The sequence below is a fragment of the Natrix helvetica genome (assembly GCF_964273705.1).
Source record: "Natrix helvetica genome assembly, chromosome: 4".
NCBI lineage: Eukaryota > Metazoa > Chordata > Lepidosauria > Squamata > Natricidae > Natrix > Natrix helvetica.
This window is the reverse complement of record NC_138550.1, coordinates 19,312,004-19,333,273: the sequence shown is the minus strand read 5'-3', so window position 1 is coordinate 19,333,273 and position 21,270 is coordinate 19,312,004. Positions and strand designations below refer to the sequence as shown.

General features: G+C 39.6%; 1 protein-coding gene across 1 annotated transcript in view; it reads right to left on the bottom strand.

The window, feature by feature from the left end:
• The window catches only part of DDX10 (DEAD-box helicase 10), a 175,379-nt gene that overhangs the window by 114,276 nt on the left and 39,833 nt on the right, over positions 1 to 21,270 (bottom strand). The window contains exons 12-13 of the mRNA XM_081952456.1: positions 9,927 to 10,015; positions 4,748 to 5,165 (exon numbers count right to left, since the gene is read on the bottom strand). Coding sequence (XP_081808582.1) covers positions 4,748 to 5,165; positions 9,927 to 10,015 — 507 coding nt within the window. The remainder of the gene's footprint in view (positions 1 to 4,747; positions 5,166 to 9,926; positions 10,016 to 21,270) is intronic.

The following is a 21,270-nucleotide window of genomic DNA, read 5'->3' as shown; positions in this document are numbered from 1 at the left end:
CTTGAATTTCTATATGACTTTGCCTTCAAGCATTTTGAATTCATTCATTCATTCATTGAATTTCTAGGCTGCCCAATTCTGGCAGAATTACTTGGCAAGTTATAGAGAATTATTCTGGGCAGCCTCACAATGAAAAAAGAAAACAGAATAATAAACAGTATTGTATAGAGCAAACTCGATTTTATTGAGAGCCGCGCCAGGGTTCTGTTTGACCTTGGGGGCCGGGTGGGTGTGGCCAGGGGGGGCATGGTGGGTTTGACCTTGGGCTCCTGTGGTGGCCTAAGTGCTCTGCCAGCAAAAAAGGAGCTCAGGGGGCTGCAATGGCCTCCTGCAACCCCCTACCAGTGAAAATGGAGCTCCTGAGCTCCATTTTCACTGGCAGAGGGCACTGGCAGAAAGACACTCTTATTCGCATTTAAATTTCTCAAGATATAATTTGTACTAACAGTCTGTTCCAATTCTGTAGATATAAGCTACTGCATTTTAATTGGGGGAGGGGGGGAAACATAGTCACTAACAATATGTGTTTCAGTTCGGTGTGAAAAACGGCAGAATCATACTTTCAACTATTCAAATAATAAATCACCCCAGCTGTAAAATTTCCATACCCTTGTAGAATTTTTATAAGGGGAATAATAGAACAGCCTTAGCAATCCTTGAATAATAATTAATAAATTATAAGCATCATATGTATCCACCCGGACCACTGTATTTTTATCATCTCATTTTCAATGACAGCATGCATAATTGTCTATGAACAATCTCACATATGTATTATAAAACCACCATCAGAAGAACCAATGAACCTAAATCTCTTCCTCCTACGTGAAACTTAAGCTTTATTTTACTCCCCTCAAATGCAAAATCAAAATCTTTTAGTGTTCTGATATTTTCTTTAAAAAGGAAAATATAAAAAGAAGAAAGAATAAATAAGGTTTCAGAGAAATACAAAAGATTGCTGAGATTTTGCCATGTAACTTTCACAAACTCAGTATTGTGATAGGTTTGGAAGGATTATTTAAATCACCACATTTCCCTTATTATAGAAAAATAAAGTCAATCACTGCAACCTATCAGAGAAATATCCAAGATATTCTCTCCTTTTTAAATGCGGGGATGATACTAACATCAATAATTTGGAGAAATGTTTTCAGCTAGATTTCCAAAACCAAAAATAACTGCCAATTGCTAATGAGTAAATATTACCAGAAAGATCATGATGATCCCGGGAGCAGGAGGGGGGAAACAGTGTGAAACTGGAGAGAACATGAAATTGTCTCTTTAATTGTAACAATTTCAAACGTATTTCTGCCACCTTTGTATTGGCTAGATTTATCTCAGAAACAAGATATACTAACCATTTCCCAATTGAAAAAACAGTAAGAAAAATGACAACCAAAATCCACTTAGATTTGAATCTGTTTTAGAAAAATCTTCCCAACCTTTTAAGTCTTGCAAATAGCCAAACTGTGCCCTTGAAATCAGGATCCAAGTATGTAAGAGTACAAGAGGGTTACACCTATATTTCATTATTGGTCTCTAGCAAATGACATTTAAAGTATGCTGCCTGCTATTCTGGAAGTAGCAAGCCACCATTAGGATATGTAATCAATGACAGCCCAATTTTCCATGAGCTGTCTAGTCTCCTTTAAAGACCACTTAAACTGGAGTCCTCTATCTTCTTTCCTTCCCCAAGAGGTCATTACTACATTTCTTTGTATTACCATAATTTCCAAGTGTGTTGCTTGGTTTCCCTGGTCAATAGGCAATTTTCGAAAGCAAAGCTTGTACTGTATTTCAAAACAAATTTTAAAAGACTCTGTCGCATTTGTCATTCATCTCATCTCTTCATCTCCTGGCTCTTAAACTTGTGGAAAATTGTTGTCCTACAATGGCAGTGGTGGGATACGACCGGTACACCCCGCTACGGGCGTACCAGTGCCTGCTGGGAGCACCAGGTACTGTTCCGGTACGGTGCTCCGGAGGGCCCATCCGTACGCCCACCCTCCTTACCTACATTTGAGCCGATCGGGGCTTTCACGCACACGCACGGAGCGTACGGCGCTTGTGCAACGCTCCACTGAGCAGCTGGACCGTTGTGGGTGGGAAGTACCTATGCGTGGTAGACGGCGGGCCCCGTTGCAGCATACCGGTTGCAATGGGATCCGGAACCCACCACTGTACTGTGGCCTCATGAGGAGCAACTATCCAGAGCACATGTGAGCAATATCCCACCCTCTCCTTATCTGGAAAGTTTCCAGGAAACAGATAGTCCTTGGGCGCTGCCATGGTTATCACAGTCACTTTTGTGAGCACCATACCTCACCTAGAAATCCCCTTATTGACTTTACTTTTACATTTGCTTGGTTCACTTCCGTTCTAATCCAATGCCTAGTGAAGAGCTGGATCTGTTGGTGAGAGGTGGAAGCCCTTCAAATCTCCAAACTTCCACCAGGTGGCAACAGTTAAAGGGAAGGTGGAGCGCAGCCACCATATCTGAGTTAGTGGGACTGGCATATATACTGAGAGATATGCAGTCCAGCAAATAACCAGGCTTCATGGCATGTAGGGCTTTAAAGGTAGTAACCAACACCTTGGATTGCATCCAGAAAGCAACGGGAAGCCAGTGCAGTTCTCACACGCGATGTAACATGGGCAAAATGCAAAGTGTTTAAAACTGTATGTATCACGGCATGCTGATCTAGTTGTAACTTTTGGGTAGTCTTCAAATGCAGGGACCACATAAAGCACATTGCAACAATTTAGTCAAGACATAACTAATGGTGAGTAAGATTTCCCAGTGAAGAAACGATGCAATTAGTGTGCAAGATGAACCTGTGCAAAGGCTCCCCTAGCCACAGTTGTCATCTGCTCCTCAGGGAAAGTGTATTTACCCATGAAGAGGAAAAAGCATGAAGAATATACTGTACGTGGATAGATGTTTTCATTCGATATATGTTCCTTGATATAATTATGACTGGACTTCCATTTCAAATTGTTAACTTCCTCTAGTTCTTCAGTGACATACTTAGTCACAATCAAAGCATTGATATACACGTTTCTACAACTCTCAGTATTGATCATCCTTTAGGTGACAAACATAAAAGTCATACGAATATAGGCTGCATGTTTAAAAGCAATTGAGTTACTATCTTGACAGTCTGGATTTAAAATAAACTGAAAACTCTTTTCAGCAAATTGTAGGTAGGTAGCATTTGAACAGTGTTCCTTTCAAGGTCAACTCACCCAGGTTATTTAAAATACACTGCGCTTTTAAAACCCACAAAATTAATTAAGCAGCTTGTTCTCACCATGGCAACTTATTAAATGAGTTGTCAACATTAGAAAATATATTTGCTGATGAAAGTGTGAGTATGCCAATGTGTGTATTAAGTCTAAAATTAGATGTTTTTGATTGAACTAGTGTTGACATATAATAAAATAATGTACTTCTCCAAGAAATGTCAGGGCTTTTTCCAGGGCCCTTGTCATAATATTCTGCAATGGAGTAATTCTACATTTCCTTTTGCTTTGTAAGGCAATAAAAGGAAAAGCCAATTATTCTATTTTAACTAATCCACAACCCAATGTTAATTAGAATTACAAAGGAATAATAAGAGTTTAACATCCAAATTATCAAATTATACATGTTCAAGTTACTAATATTTCTTAAAGTTTTATAAAAATAAAATATATGATGTAGCCCTAACATTCGTGTAGAATAAAAATTGGGAAGCTCACAAAATTCAAGCATTAAACTGTTAGTCGGCAACAAAAGAAAATATTAATAAATTTCCCAATCTGATAGGTTCCAATTACCCTGATAGCAAGCCACATAATTCCCCGATACGTTGTGTGAGTAATAGGGTCACATCTGCAGAGCGATAAATTGGGAAAGGTTGCATTAATACACACAATCCAAGTAACTCAATCTGTGTAATTTAGATATCAACCAATTTAAAAAAAACAGAGCCTACAGGCAGAGTCCTCGGCTTACAACCAAAATTTAGTGACCATTCAAAGTAAGAGCACTGAAAAAAGTCACTTGTGACCAATCCTCACATGACCATCACAGTATCCCATCTGCTATGTCATCAAAATTTGGCACTTTGCAACCGACATGTATTTACTAGGGTTGCAATGGAAAAGCTCTGCTAGATCAAGGCATAGGCTTACTACAGGGTTGTCAAACTTGATTTCATTGAGGGCCACATCAGGGTTGTATTTGACCTTGGGGGACCGGGGTGGGCATAGCCAGCTTGACGTCATTCGTGTTGGTGCCTGCGGTGGCCCGAGTGCTCTGCCAGCGAAAACGGCCCTCCCTAGCTCCATTTTCACTGGCAGAGGGTTGCAGGAGGCTGAAGCAGCCGAAAACGGAGCTCGGGAGCCCGTTCTCATTGGCAGAGGCACTGCGGGCCAGTCCTTCACTGTTTCTAGGGCGGCCCCATGGACCAGATCTAAGCACCCCGTGGGCTGGATCCAGTCAGCGGGCCTTGAGTTTGACACCCCTGGCTTAATAGTCTGGCATTTGTGTAATGCAGGGATGTCCAAACTTGGGAACTTTAAGACTTGTGGACTTCAACTCCCAGAATTCTGGGAGTTGAAGTCCACAAGTCTTAAAGTTCCCAAGTTTGGACACCCCTGGTGTAATGCAATAGCAAACTAAATTCAGAAAGCCAGACAATGGCAATCATAACCCTCTTCCAGAAGAAGAAGGCTGGCTCCTAGCATTTAAAAAAATCCTTACCAATGGTGCTTTCTCTTCTGGTTCTAAGCCAAATACATTTCGCCGTTTTACAATCAGCACGTCCTTGGAGGCATCATCATCATCATCATCATCTCCATCATCATCGTCATCATCTTCGAAAAAATTTAGGCTTTTGGGCTTTGATTCATGGACTGTTGCAGGCTCTTCTGGCTCAGACAGACTCTGCAATGCTTCTTCAACAGGGCTGTTTTCCCCAGAGAGGCCCTCTGTCTCTTTTTGTTCCAACATGCCTGCTCTGGAGAAAATTCTCCTGCATTTCTCTAAGTCCTCGTCACTTAAAGAAAACTGTGTGTCCTCAGCCTGCTCTGTCCCCTCCTTTTCAGGCTCCGTTGTATGCAGTTTCTTCTGGACTTTCTGGAGAAATCGTACACGAGGGGCCACTGCAAGCCCAAGAGAGCTACAAAATAGAAAAGTATCAAGCATCAGAACAGGATCTCTGGTTTAATATTAAAGGCTAACCGTTAAAAGTTCATCAAAATCTGTTTTGCATGGTGTTATTTTGTAAACTTCTACTAGCTGGAAGCAATTCTTAACATTTGTGTAAGCCAGACGCAACACGCATAACTTATAACTTTAAGGCACAAAAGATGGCGTACAAATTATAATTGCTGAATTTATACTATACTTTAAAAACCAAAGAAAAAAACACGGTAAGATTATTAAGGGCATTATCTTAATAGTGAGGATTTTTCATACATCTGGCAAACAAAATTAATTCTGGCCAACTAAACATCTGAATCTTTTGCAAGCTACTTTTTATATATTTCTTCAATCCTTAACTTTCCATTATCGTTATTTTATAGATGGTTTCTCAATATGTAATTTTTATTTATCATTAGCTCAGCTTTTTGGCAATGCTGCTTCCTGAATGGCTGACACAGCTGAAATATAATTAAAGTTAAGTGCAATCAAACAAACCATTCTCAAATATGAAAAATAGGAGTCCATTTATAAAAGGGATGCGCAACAGTTTTGAAGTGATTTGCACGGGTGGCACTTCAAAGAGATGAGGACAAATGGAAGGAAGAGCTGAACGTATAGATAATTATAACTAAATTAATTAAACATGAATTTTCTTCCCATATTTAATTATTCATTGCTGTCATTGCGGCTGTAATTTGGTAGGAAGATTTGGTGAGACTCCAAAGTAAAAACTAGAAATGGAAAAAGTCTTCCCAACTTGTTAAAGAGACAAAAGAACTGACACGAGATCATTCTTTTTGGGGAAGTCTTCTAAACTTCGGTTTGTCTGTGTCACTGTGTTAAATTGTTTGCTAGCTGAACTGAAAGACTTACTGCGCAGGTCATAAGTGTTTATCAGCAATGATTTATTGCGCATGCTTAACATGTTTATATACATCACACATTCCAGAGACTTCTTCCCTTTTGATCTTTGTTCGTCTTCAAGAAGGCGGACAACATTTGCTCTTGCCAAAATGTAACAATTAGATAGATTTGTTTTATTTCTATTTTCCTATTTTTGTATTAAAGTTTGTTTTCACTAGAACACATTTTCGGGTTTTATTTTATTTTTCGCTTCTTGATGATATGCTGTTTGGAAAAAGCCGTCGACTCCTAGACCTCATTAGTTCAGGGTGAAATCTTCCCCTGACAGTCTGTGTGTGTGTGTGAGTGTGTGTGTATCTCTGTCTCTCTCTCTCCTACCACCTGATTTCTGAAGAAAGGAGTATACAGAAGAAAAGGGTGGTTCCTAAATGCAATAGATAGATAGATACCGTGTTTCCACAAAAATAAAAGCTAACTGGAAAATAAGCCCCAGCACGATTTTTCAGGATGCCCACAATATAAGCTGTACCCAAAAATAAGCCCCAGTTAAGATCGCCAGGCAGATGGATGCATTTAGTACTGTACTTCCCCGAAAATAAGACCTAACTGGAAAATAAAATGTGTCTTTTGGAGCAAAAATAAATATAAGCCCTTGTCTTATCTTCAGGGAAACATAGTAGACAGCAGTGGTGGGTTACAACCGGTACGCCCCAGTATGGGCGTACCGGTGCCTGCCTGGAGCATCAGGTAGTGTTCCAGAACTGTGCTCCAGAGGGCCCGCCCTCCTTACCGGTATTTGTTTTCGGGGCTTCTGTGCACGCACACGGAGTGTACAGCGCCTGCGTGACGCTCTGCTGAGCAGCTGGAGCATCGAGGCGGTAAGTATGCATGCACGCATTGCGCACGTTCATGTGGTAGACGCCCAGCCCATTGCACCGTACCAGTTGCAACGGGATCCGGAACCCACCACTGGTAGACAGACAGACAGACAGACAGATCAATCGATCTGTTTTTCCTATCCTTTCTCTGGGATAATCAAGTATAACATATGAGGAGATCTCCTCCTCTGATTCTACCCACAGAAATACAGCCTTGTAAATAGGTGAAACAGAAAGAGAGAGACTGGCCCAGACAGGTGTATATTCATAATAATGAATAAAGTCTGGAATCTGGGCTTCACCAATCACACATAATAACTACACCAATAACTAATGTGTCTTGTCTAAGAAAAGAAATATCATTAGACCTCAACATTAGGTTGGGAATGTCAAACCTTAGGTGGCTTTTGCTGTTCAGATGGGTTTGACATTTGAGAACATTAAAAAGTTCCTCTGTGCTGAGTCAAATCAATTATCCTTCTAGTCCAAAAACTAACAACCGCCAGTGTTTTTCAGGGTATATATATATATATATATATATATATATATATATATATATATATATATATATATATATATATATATATATATATATATATATATATATATATATATATATATATATATATATATATATATATATATATATATGCTTGTGTAGAAGAATTGGAAAGAACTAAAACCTTGATAATGTAATAGTACAGCTGTAATATTATATTTTCTCAAAAAAAAATCAGATTATACTTCTGCAGGAGTAATAATGAGTTTGAGCCATATTGCTAATGGCAGAGTGATTTGTTGCCCACTTGATTAAGGCCTGAGAGATTGAAGGTTTGAATCTGGACTGATTTTCAGTGGCTCATTGAGGGAGACACCTGTCCCTATGCTATTTAGAGATATCAGATAATTGAACACTGGGCTTTCTGCGTGTTCCTTTGATCACTATGCCATCCTTCTGTTAAGAATATTCAACATAATAGATGTCAGGCAAGGTCACATTATATTATGATCACTTCAAAGAAAACTGCTGTGGAATTCTGCCAGCCGTCTGCATTTCTTATGCCAAAGATTAATAAGCCTGGCTATTTAATTATGAGTGAAATGTTCCTTTGCTTTTCATTGTTCCATCGTTGTCAGGTGTATGATGCTTGCATCGCCCATATGCTGTTTTAATTCTAGGATTGGTTTCTCAGGGATGCTGAGAGTACAAATCCTTTGATTTACATACATCTTAATTAGGGATGGGTTAAAGACCAGGGCATCCCTAGAGCTTCCACTCCAGAGGAATAAAAAGATATGAAAACGATTCCAAGCTCATCTCCCCTTGGCTTAATTTGCTAAAATGTATTGACTTTGGTCATCCATGTCTTCTCTTTATTTTTCCTCTCCCAAAAATAAATTGTGGACAATGTATTAAAGTACAGATCTACAATAATTAGTTTGAGAAGTGAACTGCAAGGTCCCAAATTTGCCTTTTGTTTGACTTGTGATATTCTTACTGATTTCCATCCAATTCATACCACAACAAAATAATTAAATGCAGTTCTAAAAGGTGGTACAATTTGTGGCTATTTATGTAATCGTTTGTGTAGAGCAGGGGTGTCCAAACTTGGGAACTTTAAGACTTGTGGACTTCAACTCCCAGAATTCCCCAGCCTGGCTGGGGAATTCTGGGAGTTGAAGTCCACAAGTCTTAAAGTTCCCAAGTTTGGACACCCCTGGTCTAGAGGAAGGAAGGAAGTGCTTTTTAATGGCCATTGAATCTAATATTCAGTAAGGGTAGAATGAAAAAAGATTTAGCTTTGTCTTTTTTTCTTCTTAAAAGCAGGTTCAGCTATATTCTAAAGCACAATATGAAAAAAACCTGAACACACATATGCACTCAGTGTATGATTGTGAAGTTTTAATAAAATGCTCCATGGGATACTGGTTTGTAGGGCAAAATTTATTAGTCTCTACTTCCTGTACACAGTAGGTACCTTTATGCACTAAATGCATGTCTGGCTTAGAAGGATGACTTCTTTCTTAGAAAGGTTTCCATATCATTCTTTAAAGATCTCCCTCACAGAGGGATTCTGGGCAGTGCACAAATAAAATGTTAAAAACATAAAAACTAAATCTAAAATTTAAAATACAGACAAACGGCAAATGTTAATTAAAAATGGAGAAAGGACTTTCACAGCATTAACCAGACCCACGGTTGTGAGCCCCAAGTGAGATGGAAGGGAGAATATTCTTTAAAGCATCATTCCAGGGCCGTCTTAACTTCCAATGACTGATCATAAAACATGGAGAACAATTTGTAAGGAGACATCTGGTAGACACACAAGACAGACAGACATGGCAAATTTGCTATTGATCCTGGTGTCAATTTATGATTTTTTGGAAGAAGGCTTTTGGGGGGATGGTGCAAAAGAAGTCAGGGTATCAGAGAGGGATCTTAGAAAATAAGAACAAATTAGGAAAGACAAAAGCTATAAATGAATGGTGTAGTGTGTATCTGTGCTACTTTGAGGTGATAGCAAATGATGTCAAGATAAACAGCAAATAAATAAATAAAATAGTTCAGGATTATCATCACTGAATGGCAATCGCTCTTAAAACTTTAGGGAAGGGTTTTCCAAGAACTAAAGGACCAAATCTAAAATCTTAAAACATGAACAGAAGAAGCTCTCCCATGGTGAGGACTAACTAATGAGAACTTCTAAGACACCTTTAAAAAAATTAAAAATTGGCACCCATGTTATTGGGTTTTAACAGGCAGCACAAAATGATTAAGGATTCATTTATTGCTTTTTCTCCTCATTTCCATTAGCTGTGTTTGACTAATCTCCATTTTTAACAAACTGATTTTCATTGCTAATTTTAATCAGTGAGCCAATGGTTGGCTTGGCTCACTGATTAAAATTTCCAAGTTCAAAAAAAATCTATAAAAAAAAGGATGTATAGTTTTTGTACGGCATCTACAATTACTAAAGATCAATGGCACTTACAGGGCATATTCAGCAATGGGTAACTTTAATACATCAAATACTTCTTTGTTCTTCATTAGGTAGACGGATCGCAGGTAAGAAACAAAACACTAAGGAAAAAAAAGATTTAAAAAACTTGTTCAAGTCACAGAATAAAAGGAGACTCAACAGAAACAGATACAGAGTTTAAGATAATTACTTTTAAAAGTACAGTAGTTTATAAAGTCCTCTTTGATATTATGACACTAAAAATCAAGATATCCTTTTTCATTTCATTTTTCATTCATCATAATTTGCTACCGCCCCTGCCAGTTTCCCACAAGCAAAGTCAAAGAGGGAAGGCGGCAGAAAGTCAGAGTCGCCCTCACAGGAGATCCTCAATTAACAACCTGTGTTTTCCTTAACGACGGTAACCAGGAATTGCTGGAACTGCCATCTATAAGCAGTGTGGCCATATGATGTTGGGCTTTACCACTGTATTGCTTAGTGATGGAAATTCTGGTCCAAATTAGCATCCTTTAGTGAGAATTATCTTGTTTCGTTTTTGTTGTAGATAATATTTGAACTATAACTCCCAGCACATTGTTCAAAAACCAAGTATAATTCACAGCCTGAAAAAAATAGCACAGCCTTCCTTCTTCAGTATCACTAAGTTCTTATGATTAAATTTTATGCACGAATAGGTTACCATTGTACATGCATTTTTAATATTTAGTTAGTGCTTATATTAAGCGTATATTCACATTTTTGGTGGCATCTCTGCCCAATTCCATCCAATGGATATTTTTTTAGTGTTTTTCACTTGACTTTCAAAATAACCTTCCTTCTTTTTTATTATTTCTTAAAATTGAAAGTATTTGTCTGTCCTTGAGCTCATCTTGAGCTACTAAGAGAAGCTATAATACACAATATCTTTGCCCTCAAAAGAAGCATCATCAACGACAACAACAAAATGGTAAAGGTTTTGCTTGTGGTTTCACAATATACAGGTTGCAATAAAACACTGGAAAATCACTTCTATAAAACTGAATTACCTGCTGCTATCAGCATGCCCTTTCATTGGGGTGGTAACTCAAGTGTATAATTCTAACCATTCTGTTTTATGTTTCCGCAACACTATTCAGTAATTTTTATTGGGAAAACAAAGGAAAAAAATATTTTTGTAGATATATTTACTGGCCCCTATAGGAAATTCCCATTCATTCTTCTGCTAGCTGCAAACCTTAAATGAAGACTTATTATCAGTCATTACATTTTTTCATTATCACCCAAAAGACTGAACAGACCCATCTGCTGTACCTCACTGTCTTTTGCATTTTTTTGGTCCATCATACACACCTTATGCCAGATGACTACAATAAAATATTTTGATGATTCCCACTAGTCATTATCATGAGATCTTAGGAACATGGTTGTACAGATGGCTTCCTATTCCATCTCTGACAGAATAAAATTCAGACACTGAAAAGTTATGCATTTCAGTTAAAAGGGCTATTCGAAATCTTCCGCCCTAAATCAGGCATAACTCACTGAATAACCACCTTCTCTGGCTTTGGAAATTCTGGTCTCAATTGTGGTGGTAAGTCGAGGACTATCTGTATAGTAATTATACTATCACTATTGCTGTTTTTAAACATTAATTCTGTTGAGTAAAAAATGTAAATGCTACATAACCATTTTAAAAAAGTAAACTTTATAGTTGCTAATGTGGGAAATTTAACACTTTTTGAAACAGAAGTACAATTACCCAATAATACAGTTGTTTAATGTGCTCGCTAAAATTAAAAGTTGCAGCGATAAAGCTTGATTGAATTCAACATTCATTTTATCTATTCCACTGCAATATCTCTTACAGAGCTGCAGGGTTTGATGCCAAAAGGATGGATATATGAGCATACTTTAATATCAAAGGCACAATTGTTTGGAAGAGGCACTAAATATAATAAACAATTCAGATACAGAACTACATGAAGTGAAAATAATACTCCGTAGAGTGCTGCAGATGTAACGGATCAACTCTCTTTTAATCAGTTAAAAAATGGAGACAAAATTATGGATTTAGTTCTCTTCCTCTTACAATCTTTTAACCTATTAGTTATGAGAATTTTCACACCAATATTTAAATTAGAGAATCTTTTTACCCAATTCTAAACTCCAGTTAACCAAAAAGATCTAGTTAACTAGTTAACGTGCAGATGATGTCAGTCTAAAAGCATCTCTTAACTAGTATTTATATAGGAAGCTGACGTGCAAACTTTAGGGCTATTATGGGATTTGGAGTCCCATTCAGATGGGGCAAGGTAAAAAAGAATAGAATAGAATAGAATAGAATAGAATAGAATAGAATAGAATAGAATATACAGAATAGAATTCTTTATTGGCCAAGTGTCATTGGACACACAAGGAATTTGTCTTTGGTGCATAATCTCTCAGTGTACATAAAAAGACAAGATACATATGTCCAGAATCATAAGGTACAGCACTTAATGATAGTCATAGGGTACAAATAAGCAATCAGGAAACAATCAATATCAATATAAATCATAAGGATACAAGCAACAAAGTTACAGTCATGTAGTTATTATCCTAAAAGATCCTGGAAACCCATGGAAATTCTAGGCAGGTGAAGACTGTCAAAAGTTATTTAGCTTCTATTCACATTTTCAAAAAGATACTGCCGTCTTATTCAACAAAAAGGAAGAACAGACTGTAACTTCAGTATCAGAGAGCAATAAAAGAATGGCTTTAAATATAGCAATAAAACTGGATTTACCGGGCAGGCCTATCACTACATCTGTCAGCTACAACAAAAGCCCTTGTCTCCACTTGTTTCCTCAATATCCTGAAGTTTCAAAATTATTCCACTCCGCTCCACTTTTATTCTTCTTTTAAAAGGCTGCTTTAGAAAACAATGACAGGGAAGGAAGAAGCTTATTCCATTTTGTTTCACCCAGTAAGTCTTGTCTATCTCATTCTGGCAAGGTAATTGTAACTCAGATACTAAATCAACAATATTTTATTGCCAAGTAATACAAACTATACAAGCTTGAAAATTGGGCTCAGAAAGACTCTTTACGAAGAAAACACCTGTTTCTCTTATTCAATTATAATAAAGCCATAAAGATAGGGCTTCTAATCCAGGAAGCATTCTGGCTGTTCCAAAAGGCGAAACTGCTTCCAATGATATTAGTATTTTACATGTCCAAAACTCTGTTTAATGTTTCTGTAACTAAACTACTATTGTCAATTCGTTTTCCCAGTTCGCTATCATTATACCTGAAGGCAGATTATCGCATCATTGGAGAACAGTGCTGTTTGCCACCTTCTCCAACATGAAGCCTTTCAAATATGGTGAAATCAAGTCCACTGGTACTGTCTCACCTTTGGCTGTGCTTAATGTTATGGTATGTAGAAATGGGAGATGCGGGAATAGCTGCAGATAATACAATGGTTAATTAAGTAGCAGCTTAGCCTGTAAAGAAGGGGTGTCAAACTCAAGGCCTGTTGGCCACATCTGACCCATCGGGTGCTTAGACGTGGCCCGTGGGGCTGCCCTGGAAACAGTGAAGGACCAGCCAGCAGTGCTTCTGCCAGCAGAAACGGAGATCAGGAGGGCCGCATGTGACCCTCCCAAGCGCCGTTTTCATTGGCAGAGGGTTGCAGGAGGCCATCTCAGCCAAAAATGGAGTTTGGGAGCCTGTTTTCGCTGACAGAGCACTCGAGCCACCACAGGCGCCAACACGAGTGACGTCAAGCTGGCCATGCCCAACCTGGCCACACCCCCTGTCGTCCCCCGGCCCCGAGGTCAAACACAACCCTGATGCGTCCCTCAATAAAATAGAGTTTGACACCCCTGCTGAAGAATAAATGGGGATGTACAAATGCTTCAGAAGGGATGTTCCCTAGTCCCTTGGGCTGTACAGGGATGAATGCATTTTCCACACTTGCAAGATATTGTTCATGCAACCTGACAATAAAATTAGAGACAGTTCTTCCGAGTGTGCTTCTTGGCTGGACTACTTGGAAAGTCTGGAAGTGGGATAGATAGTCTAGACTTGGTTTATGTTCCACTTTTTTCCTGTTCATGAAACAACCTTACAGCAATTAAAATTTAAATTATAAAATGTATCATCTGTACGTGCCAAGAAGTCCAGCAAAACTAGCAGGATCTCTACCAAGAAAACTAATGTAATCTCAGTCCTACATCCTGGGTGAATCCCCAATTAAAGTGGGTCCAAATCTGCAGGTACAAAGCTGCTTCCTCAATCACTTTCCTAGACTTGGAAGATTAAAGACTCCCTTTAATTACAAGGTTCTTTCATGTTCAGGGAGATTTTTTTTTTCCAACAAGGCTCATATGACTGCTTCCTTTAAGCAATCGAGAAACATCCATCAGCGAAGAAGGCATTAATCACCTCTTATAATCACAGGACCCGTCTGACCTAATCAATTTAACCCTGCCAGGAAAGATTTAGGTCAAGCAAACAGATTGTGGCCCTCATTTCTGCACAACATCTGCTTGTCATGGAGATCTACAAGTTGAAAATAATCCATATAAATATACTTCCTTGTTGACTGTCCCAATGTTGGTGTCCAGGTTGAGATGAATCCAACTGGTTTTGTTTACAACTATTGATTAATTCCCCCCCCCCCCCCTGTAACAGCCAGGTTATAACCTACCATTATACCTGTTCCGGTTAGCTATTAATCCAGTATTTGCTTGCAAGGCCATTCTCTTTTTCGTCACTCCATTTCCATGACTCATTTCATCAATACTAAGCTATACTTTAATCAGATCAGAAATCTATGGCAGCATCTCCCTTCTTCTTGTTGTTCACAAACAGGAAATGCTCCCTAAGAGGCAGTCCTACAACCTCAAGGGAGCAATGTTTTCATACCTAGTGATCACATAATCTCCTTCCAGACAGGCTCCACCTGAAATCTTTTGGGTCCTGCAAGTTTTAGCAGCCTTGATCTTGCAAAAGAAACTAGCAAGAGGAAGTGGCTTGCAGCATTTCTTCCAAGAAGTGTTGCTATTGTTGCCCAGGCACAACAGGAAAGTATGCGGGCTAAGACTGGACAAGCCAATTCCATTCGGCCAAGAAAATTATTGAATAATTCATTGGTGTGAGCATCATATTTCACTTTTCATTCTTTACATTGTAATTTGGAAAGTAAAATGAAGGAGGGAAAGAGGCACATGTGTTGCCTTGAGCAAATGGAAGAAAGGTGTGATTAAAAATGGAGTAATAAATAGATTTTACGAGCATGGCTGTAAATATGGGGGGTTTTCCCCCCAGCTTTCAAAGTTGTTATAAAATCTGACACGTGTTGCAAACCAAGGGCAGTAATTGTAGGGCATTTCAATGGACTGTGCCAAATTAAAAATCGCTAAATTCCTTTCAGAGGCACTAAAAATGATCTACAAAGGGGTCTGTTTTTAGTTTTGATGGCTTCCTGTAAAAATGCAAGTCCCGTGTGATTAAGTTTTGTGGAATAATTGATCACATAGATGCTTCCCTTTTGTCACAGAGTTAATGATGGAAAATAAACTAGAATAAGTAGGAATTACTGCAAACAACTTTAATAAGGGTCCAGATTAAAAAAAAAAAAGTACCGTATTTTTCAGAGTATAAGACGCACCATTTTTCCCCTCAAAAAAGAGGGTGAAAATCTGGGTGCGTCTTATACACTGAATACAGCATTTTTAGCCTCCTGAAACCCCGCCCACTTTTCAAAAATGGCCATGCATAGCCTTTAGGAGGCTTCCAGAGTGCTCCTGGGAGCTGGGGAGAGCAGAAATGAGCGAAAAAAGGGCCTTTTTTTGCCCCCACCCCACCCCCAGGAGCACTCTATAAGCCTCCTAAAGGCTATGCATGCTCTTTTTTGGGGGGACAAAAAACAGGGCCGTTTTCACAAAAAAATGGGCCATTCTTTCCTTGCTTTTTGCTGCGCCCCCCCCCCCCCAGCCTCCAGGAGCACTCTATAAGCCTCCTAAAGGCTATCCGTGCCCTTTTTTGACATAAAACAGGCCCGTTTTCACAAAAAAAATGGGCCGTTCTCTGCTTGTTTTTGCCCCCACCCTTAGCTCCCAGGAGCACTCTACAAGCCTCCTAAAGGCTATGTATGCCCTCTTTTTTTACAAAAAAAGGGCCCGTTTTCGGGAGGTCTGCAGAGTGCAAAAACTTTTTTAAAAACTTTGCCTCTTCAAAATCTTGGTGTGTCTTATACTCTGGTGTGTCTTTTACTCCAAAAAATACGGTAGATACAAAGTAACACAACTAGGCAAAAAGTCAGATGAAAATCTGAAAACAAGGTGTAGTAAGTTACCAAGAAAGAATGCAAAGGAACTCAATATGGGGAAAACAAAAGAAAATTCAGAATTAGGTAACAGTGATTAAGGATTTCAAAAACAAATGCAGAATCTTCAAGTATGTCCAACAACAAAAAAGAATCAGTATATTTGTTGATCAATGAACACTGAGTAATTCTAAATAGTGACAAAGAAAGGCAAAGCGATTCACCTATTTTGATTTAGTCTCTTCCAACAAAACAAAACAAATTCAGAAAAAAAATATGAGGGGCAGAATGAAGAGCTAGAAGTTTGAGACTGACAGAAATATGACACAGGAATATCTGCTTAGTCTGAGCGAGTTTAAATCTTCAGACAAGATAAATTGCAGCCTAGGATATTGCAGAAACTAGCAGATCGATTGACCGAAGATTTATATATTATCTGTGAAAAATCTTCAAGATGTGAAGTACCAGATTGCTGAAGGAGAGGAAAAAATGTTTCTATCTAAAATTGAAGCGGGGGGGAGAGGTTTTCAGAAACTATAGATCGGGGTTCCCAACTCCCGGATCATGTACCCATACCAGTCCATGGTCTGTTAGGAACTGTCCCGTGCAAGCTATATGATCCTCACTTGCAGCTCAAAATTGAACCACACAAAGGTCACAGCAGATGGCAGTCCTAGGCTAGCTTTGTTTGATCCTGTTAAATGGCAGTTAAATGCAATTTGTCCTAGTTAGGTGGAGATCAGGAGGAAATTCCAGGATGATAAAGTAAACTAGAAAGTCAAAACAAACAAACAACAAACCTGGAAAAAGAAACCTCTTCCAAGAAAACAATTAGAACATGTCCATGCAATCATCAGGAGACTAGACTGACTCAAGGAAACCTGTTCATACCACAGCATGAGTTTCAGGAGGAAGAAATTAAAGGTCTTCTACTCCTTTCCCTAGACCGGGTGTCAGCAACGAGTCTCCATTCCCGCTGTCGCCATTACCTTCTCAGGCCAACTGGGAGGGAAGGGCGAGGGGCGGGGTCAGCCAGCCAACAGAGGGCCACAGCAAGGGGCCAGCTTAATTTATCCGAGAACCTGAAATGCCTCTTGATTTAAATCATATGATAAAAAGCACTCAAAGAAGAAGAAAGAACATCAGCAAAATAAAAATAAAAGCCAACCCTCACTTGTTTCTGGAAATGGTTCAAGAGGGAAGACACACAAGAGAGAAAGAGAGAGAGAGAGAGAGAGAGAGAGAGAGAGAGAGAGAGATATGGGGGGGGAGAAAAAGAGAGAGGGAGAAATGAGAAAATGATGGTGTCCGAAGCCACTTGGGTGAAAAGTTGGGACCTAAAGGCAGACAGGTTAATAAACCAATTCCATGAGAAGTTTCCCGATAAGCCAAAGGCCCCCCCTGGGGGGGAGGTGATTAATTTTTTTTATTATTGCTAACTTTGATGTTCTCTTTTCAGGAAACGTTTTTCTTCTGAGGAGAGGCCGCCTGTCAGGCCTGTAGTTATGTTCCTTTTAAGATCTTTGGCCTGCCACACTTTCTATTATTTCACTATGTTGTTTCATTAGTGTAGTAATTGGGAGGGGGGAATAGAAAGGAGTAGAGTTGTGGAATGTGTTGTTGTCATTCCTTTATAGAAGCCAATGCCATCTTTTGTCTCCGCACCTCTGCACCTGACCGGAACCAGCTGGGTGGAGATGCCAGCGTGGCCGACGAAGATTGGACCATGTAATGGATTTATGGGTGTGGGGAAAAGATCATGAACTTTCAACTGGGTGGAATCCCAGGAAGTTTTAGATTTGGGATTTCCACAGATGTGCCAACATGTCTGTCTTATTAAATTGGAACTTTAAGGATAGCTCTGCCTTGGACTCTTGATTTAATTCTGCATGATATTTGGAACGCTGACAGATGGAAGGAGAGAATGAGAGAGAGGAAAAAGAGAAACTAATGAGAGAGAGAGAAGGGGGGAGAGGGAAACAGAAATGAGAGAGCTGGAGGGAGAGGGAAACGAGAGACAGAAAGGAAAGAAAAAAGAGGGAAGGAACAAGGGAGAGGAAAGAGAAAAACAAGAGAGGGAGGGAGGGAGATCCATTTTCCACAGAAAACACCTGGAGCCACAAAACCTAGGTAGGTGTGGCTTGGGGAGGTATCATGTGACTGGATGGGAGTGACATGGAGTTGGCCACACCCACCCAGGTTTTGTGGCTCCCAGTGTTTTGTTTTCTGTGGGAAATATAAAGTAGCTTCCATTATCTGTGTATGCATAAGTCTTAAGTTTTCACATGCTATGCTAAGATGTGAATATTTATTGGTAAAAGGTAGAGTGAGTGGAAAAAAAAATGTTGTCCTTTTAATTCTTAAATAATTTTATGTATCTCAGGAAGTGTGTTTTTTTTTATAAAAAAAAATCTTGCAACATACATTTTCCAAAACTTAATAATGTTTTTCTAAGCTCCCGAGCTGGAGACGATCAATTTTTCCTCTATATAATCACCTCTGGACACAACCTACACTTCCTTTTCAATCAGTTCATACATTCTTTTCAAGGGACAAAAATATTTTTTTGCTTTTCATTTTAAAAATGTTGTCTATGAAAATGTCCCTAGATATGTAAAAAAAAAATATGTTCTCTTTATATGAGATATCCAAATCAACAGGAAATTCAGGTGGCCGCCGGACTATTTACAGGGGTAACAATTATTTCAGCAGTGCCAGCTGCTCTATAAAGTTTTTATGGCAACTAACAACCTGAGTTTAAAAGATTTGAATAAGCCAACTCAGCAACTCAATGAGAAAAGCACAATAGGGAGAGCAAGGTCACAAAAATGATTGCTGCTGTTGCTATATTGTGCAAAAATATAAGAGTTATATGCTACTTCCTCCTCTCTTCATGCATAAAGGCTTTTTTTTCAGGGAGGTGGGGGATGGCATAGCCAGTGAATGCAATGCAGTCCTTCCCTTCATCATGAATCTGAGCAATCCTTCATCCTCACGCTTACGTTCAAATTCAAGTTGAGAGCAACAGAACATCTGGTATTGCAGCAAGCAGAAACAAAGTCTTCTTCTTAGTGATCCCAATCATCTCCCAAGAAATGCACAGTTCACTTCCTGTCAGCCTTGCAAGAAAGACCCAACAGAAAACATAGCCTGATGAACTAAAGGTAAAGATAAAGGTTCCCCTCTCACATATGTGCTAGTCGTTCCTGACTCTAGGGGACGGTGCTCATCTCCATTTCAAAGCTGAAGAGGCAGCACTGTCCGAAGAAATCTCCGTGGTCATGTGACCGGCATGACTAAATGCCGAAGGCACATGGAATGCTCTTATCTTCCAACCAGAGGTGGTTCCTATTTTTCTGCTTGCATTTTACATGCTGAATTGCTAGGTTGGCAGAAGCTGGGACAAGTAACGGGAGCTCACTCCATTACGAGGCATTAGGGATTCAAATCGCCAAACTGCCGACCTTTCTGATCGACAAGCTAAGTGTCTTAGCTACTGAGCCACTGAGTCCCTGATGAACTAATTTTACTTCATTGTAAGGTTACATTAAGAGAATCAAGCAAGTCTGAAAGTACCTCCTCCTGTCTCTTCTGCAGCTCAAGAAACTAGGGAAGGTCTCTTCTAAGCTACTCACCTCACCCACAATCTTGCTTTGGGCTAAGTTGTGTTTCATCAGAGCATTCTCTTGGCTACATCTCTTTACCATTTCCAATTGCCATTATACCTCCTCAATGAAAATTATGTTTATTTAAAACAAATGATTTATTTGCTTTATATATTCAATTTATTTGGCCAGTCAACTCAAACATTTGACTGTGGGAGGTAATAAAAAATAAAATCATCACAATTATAAATAACAAATGTAGAAGCTAAGGGAAAAAACTAACCAACATCATCATCAATAAAACCAAGATTCAGGTTCAATCCCATGATCTGATCCCAAGATCTGGGCACAAGTACAACAACAAGCCACATTTTTAAAGCTAGTAGAGTCTGACCTATTCTTCAGGGAAATTATGCCCCAGACCAGTGATGGCTAACCTTTTCCGGACCAAGTGCCCAAAGTGCACATGCGTGTACCCGAACCCTCAAAGTACAATGTCTCCCCCATGCATGCGCCTCGCCCCATGCATGTGTGTGCGACCCCACCCCACGCACCCCCATGCATACATGCATGTTCCACACACACGCCCCGCATGTGCACGCACACCCGCCCCCCCGTGCATGCGTGGCAAAGCTGAACTGGGGCGATAGCTCACGTGCCATCAGAGAGGGAGCTGCAAGCCACCCCTGCCACGTTTGCCATAAGATCACCATCCCAGACGATGCCCCTACAAGAAAAGGTTGTCCTCTGACTACCTGCCAGGTGAAGTTCTCTAACCTAGCAGATGGGACCCAGAGCATACCTCTCCTGTTGGATCTCATACAATGGGTAAATATAACTGGAGAGAGACGGCCCCATGCCATGCATATTATTTAAGAAACACCCATTAGCCGTTGCATTGTTGTTTCACTAATGGCTCATTGCTGAGATTAAATATCACCCTATTTTTGTTTTAAATGCCTGCCATAATAATGTAACAGCTTGAGAGATCAGTTAGAAAACAAATTTATAAAAATTTAAATAAAAGAGCACTATGGTCAGCAGACAATTATTGTCTGGCAGGCAGCCATCTGCCTCCCTGGCCAGTATGGAAAGAAGCAACTGTCTCACTGTTGCCAGGCTGGCAGTTCCATGCTCAGAACTCTCAAGTATGATATAAGTCTACAGTACCACGTTTCTGTTACTTTCATAAGAAACTGTATATGCTCGAATCACCATACTTTTTGGAGTATAAGACCCACTTTCCTCCCAAGAGAGTGGAAATGTCGGCGCGTCTTATACACCGAATATGGCTATTTTGGGCCTCTCGGAACTCTGCCCCATGCGTCCTGTTTTTGCCAAAAATGGACCCATTTTTCACAAAACTGGGGTGCACAGAGGGTTTGGGAGGCCTGCAGAGTGCTCCTGGGGGCTGGGATCTGTGGGGGGGCTGGAAGGCAAAAACCAGGCCTGTTTTTTCG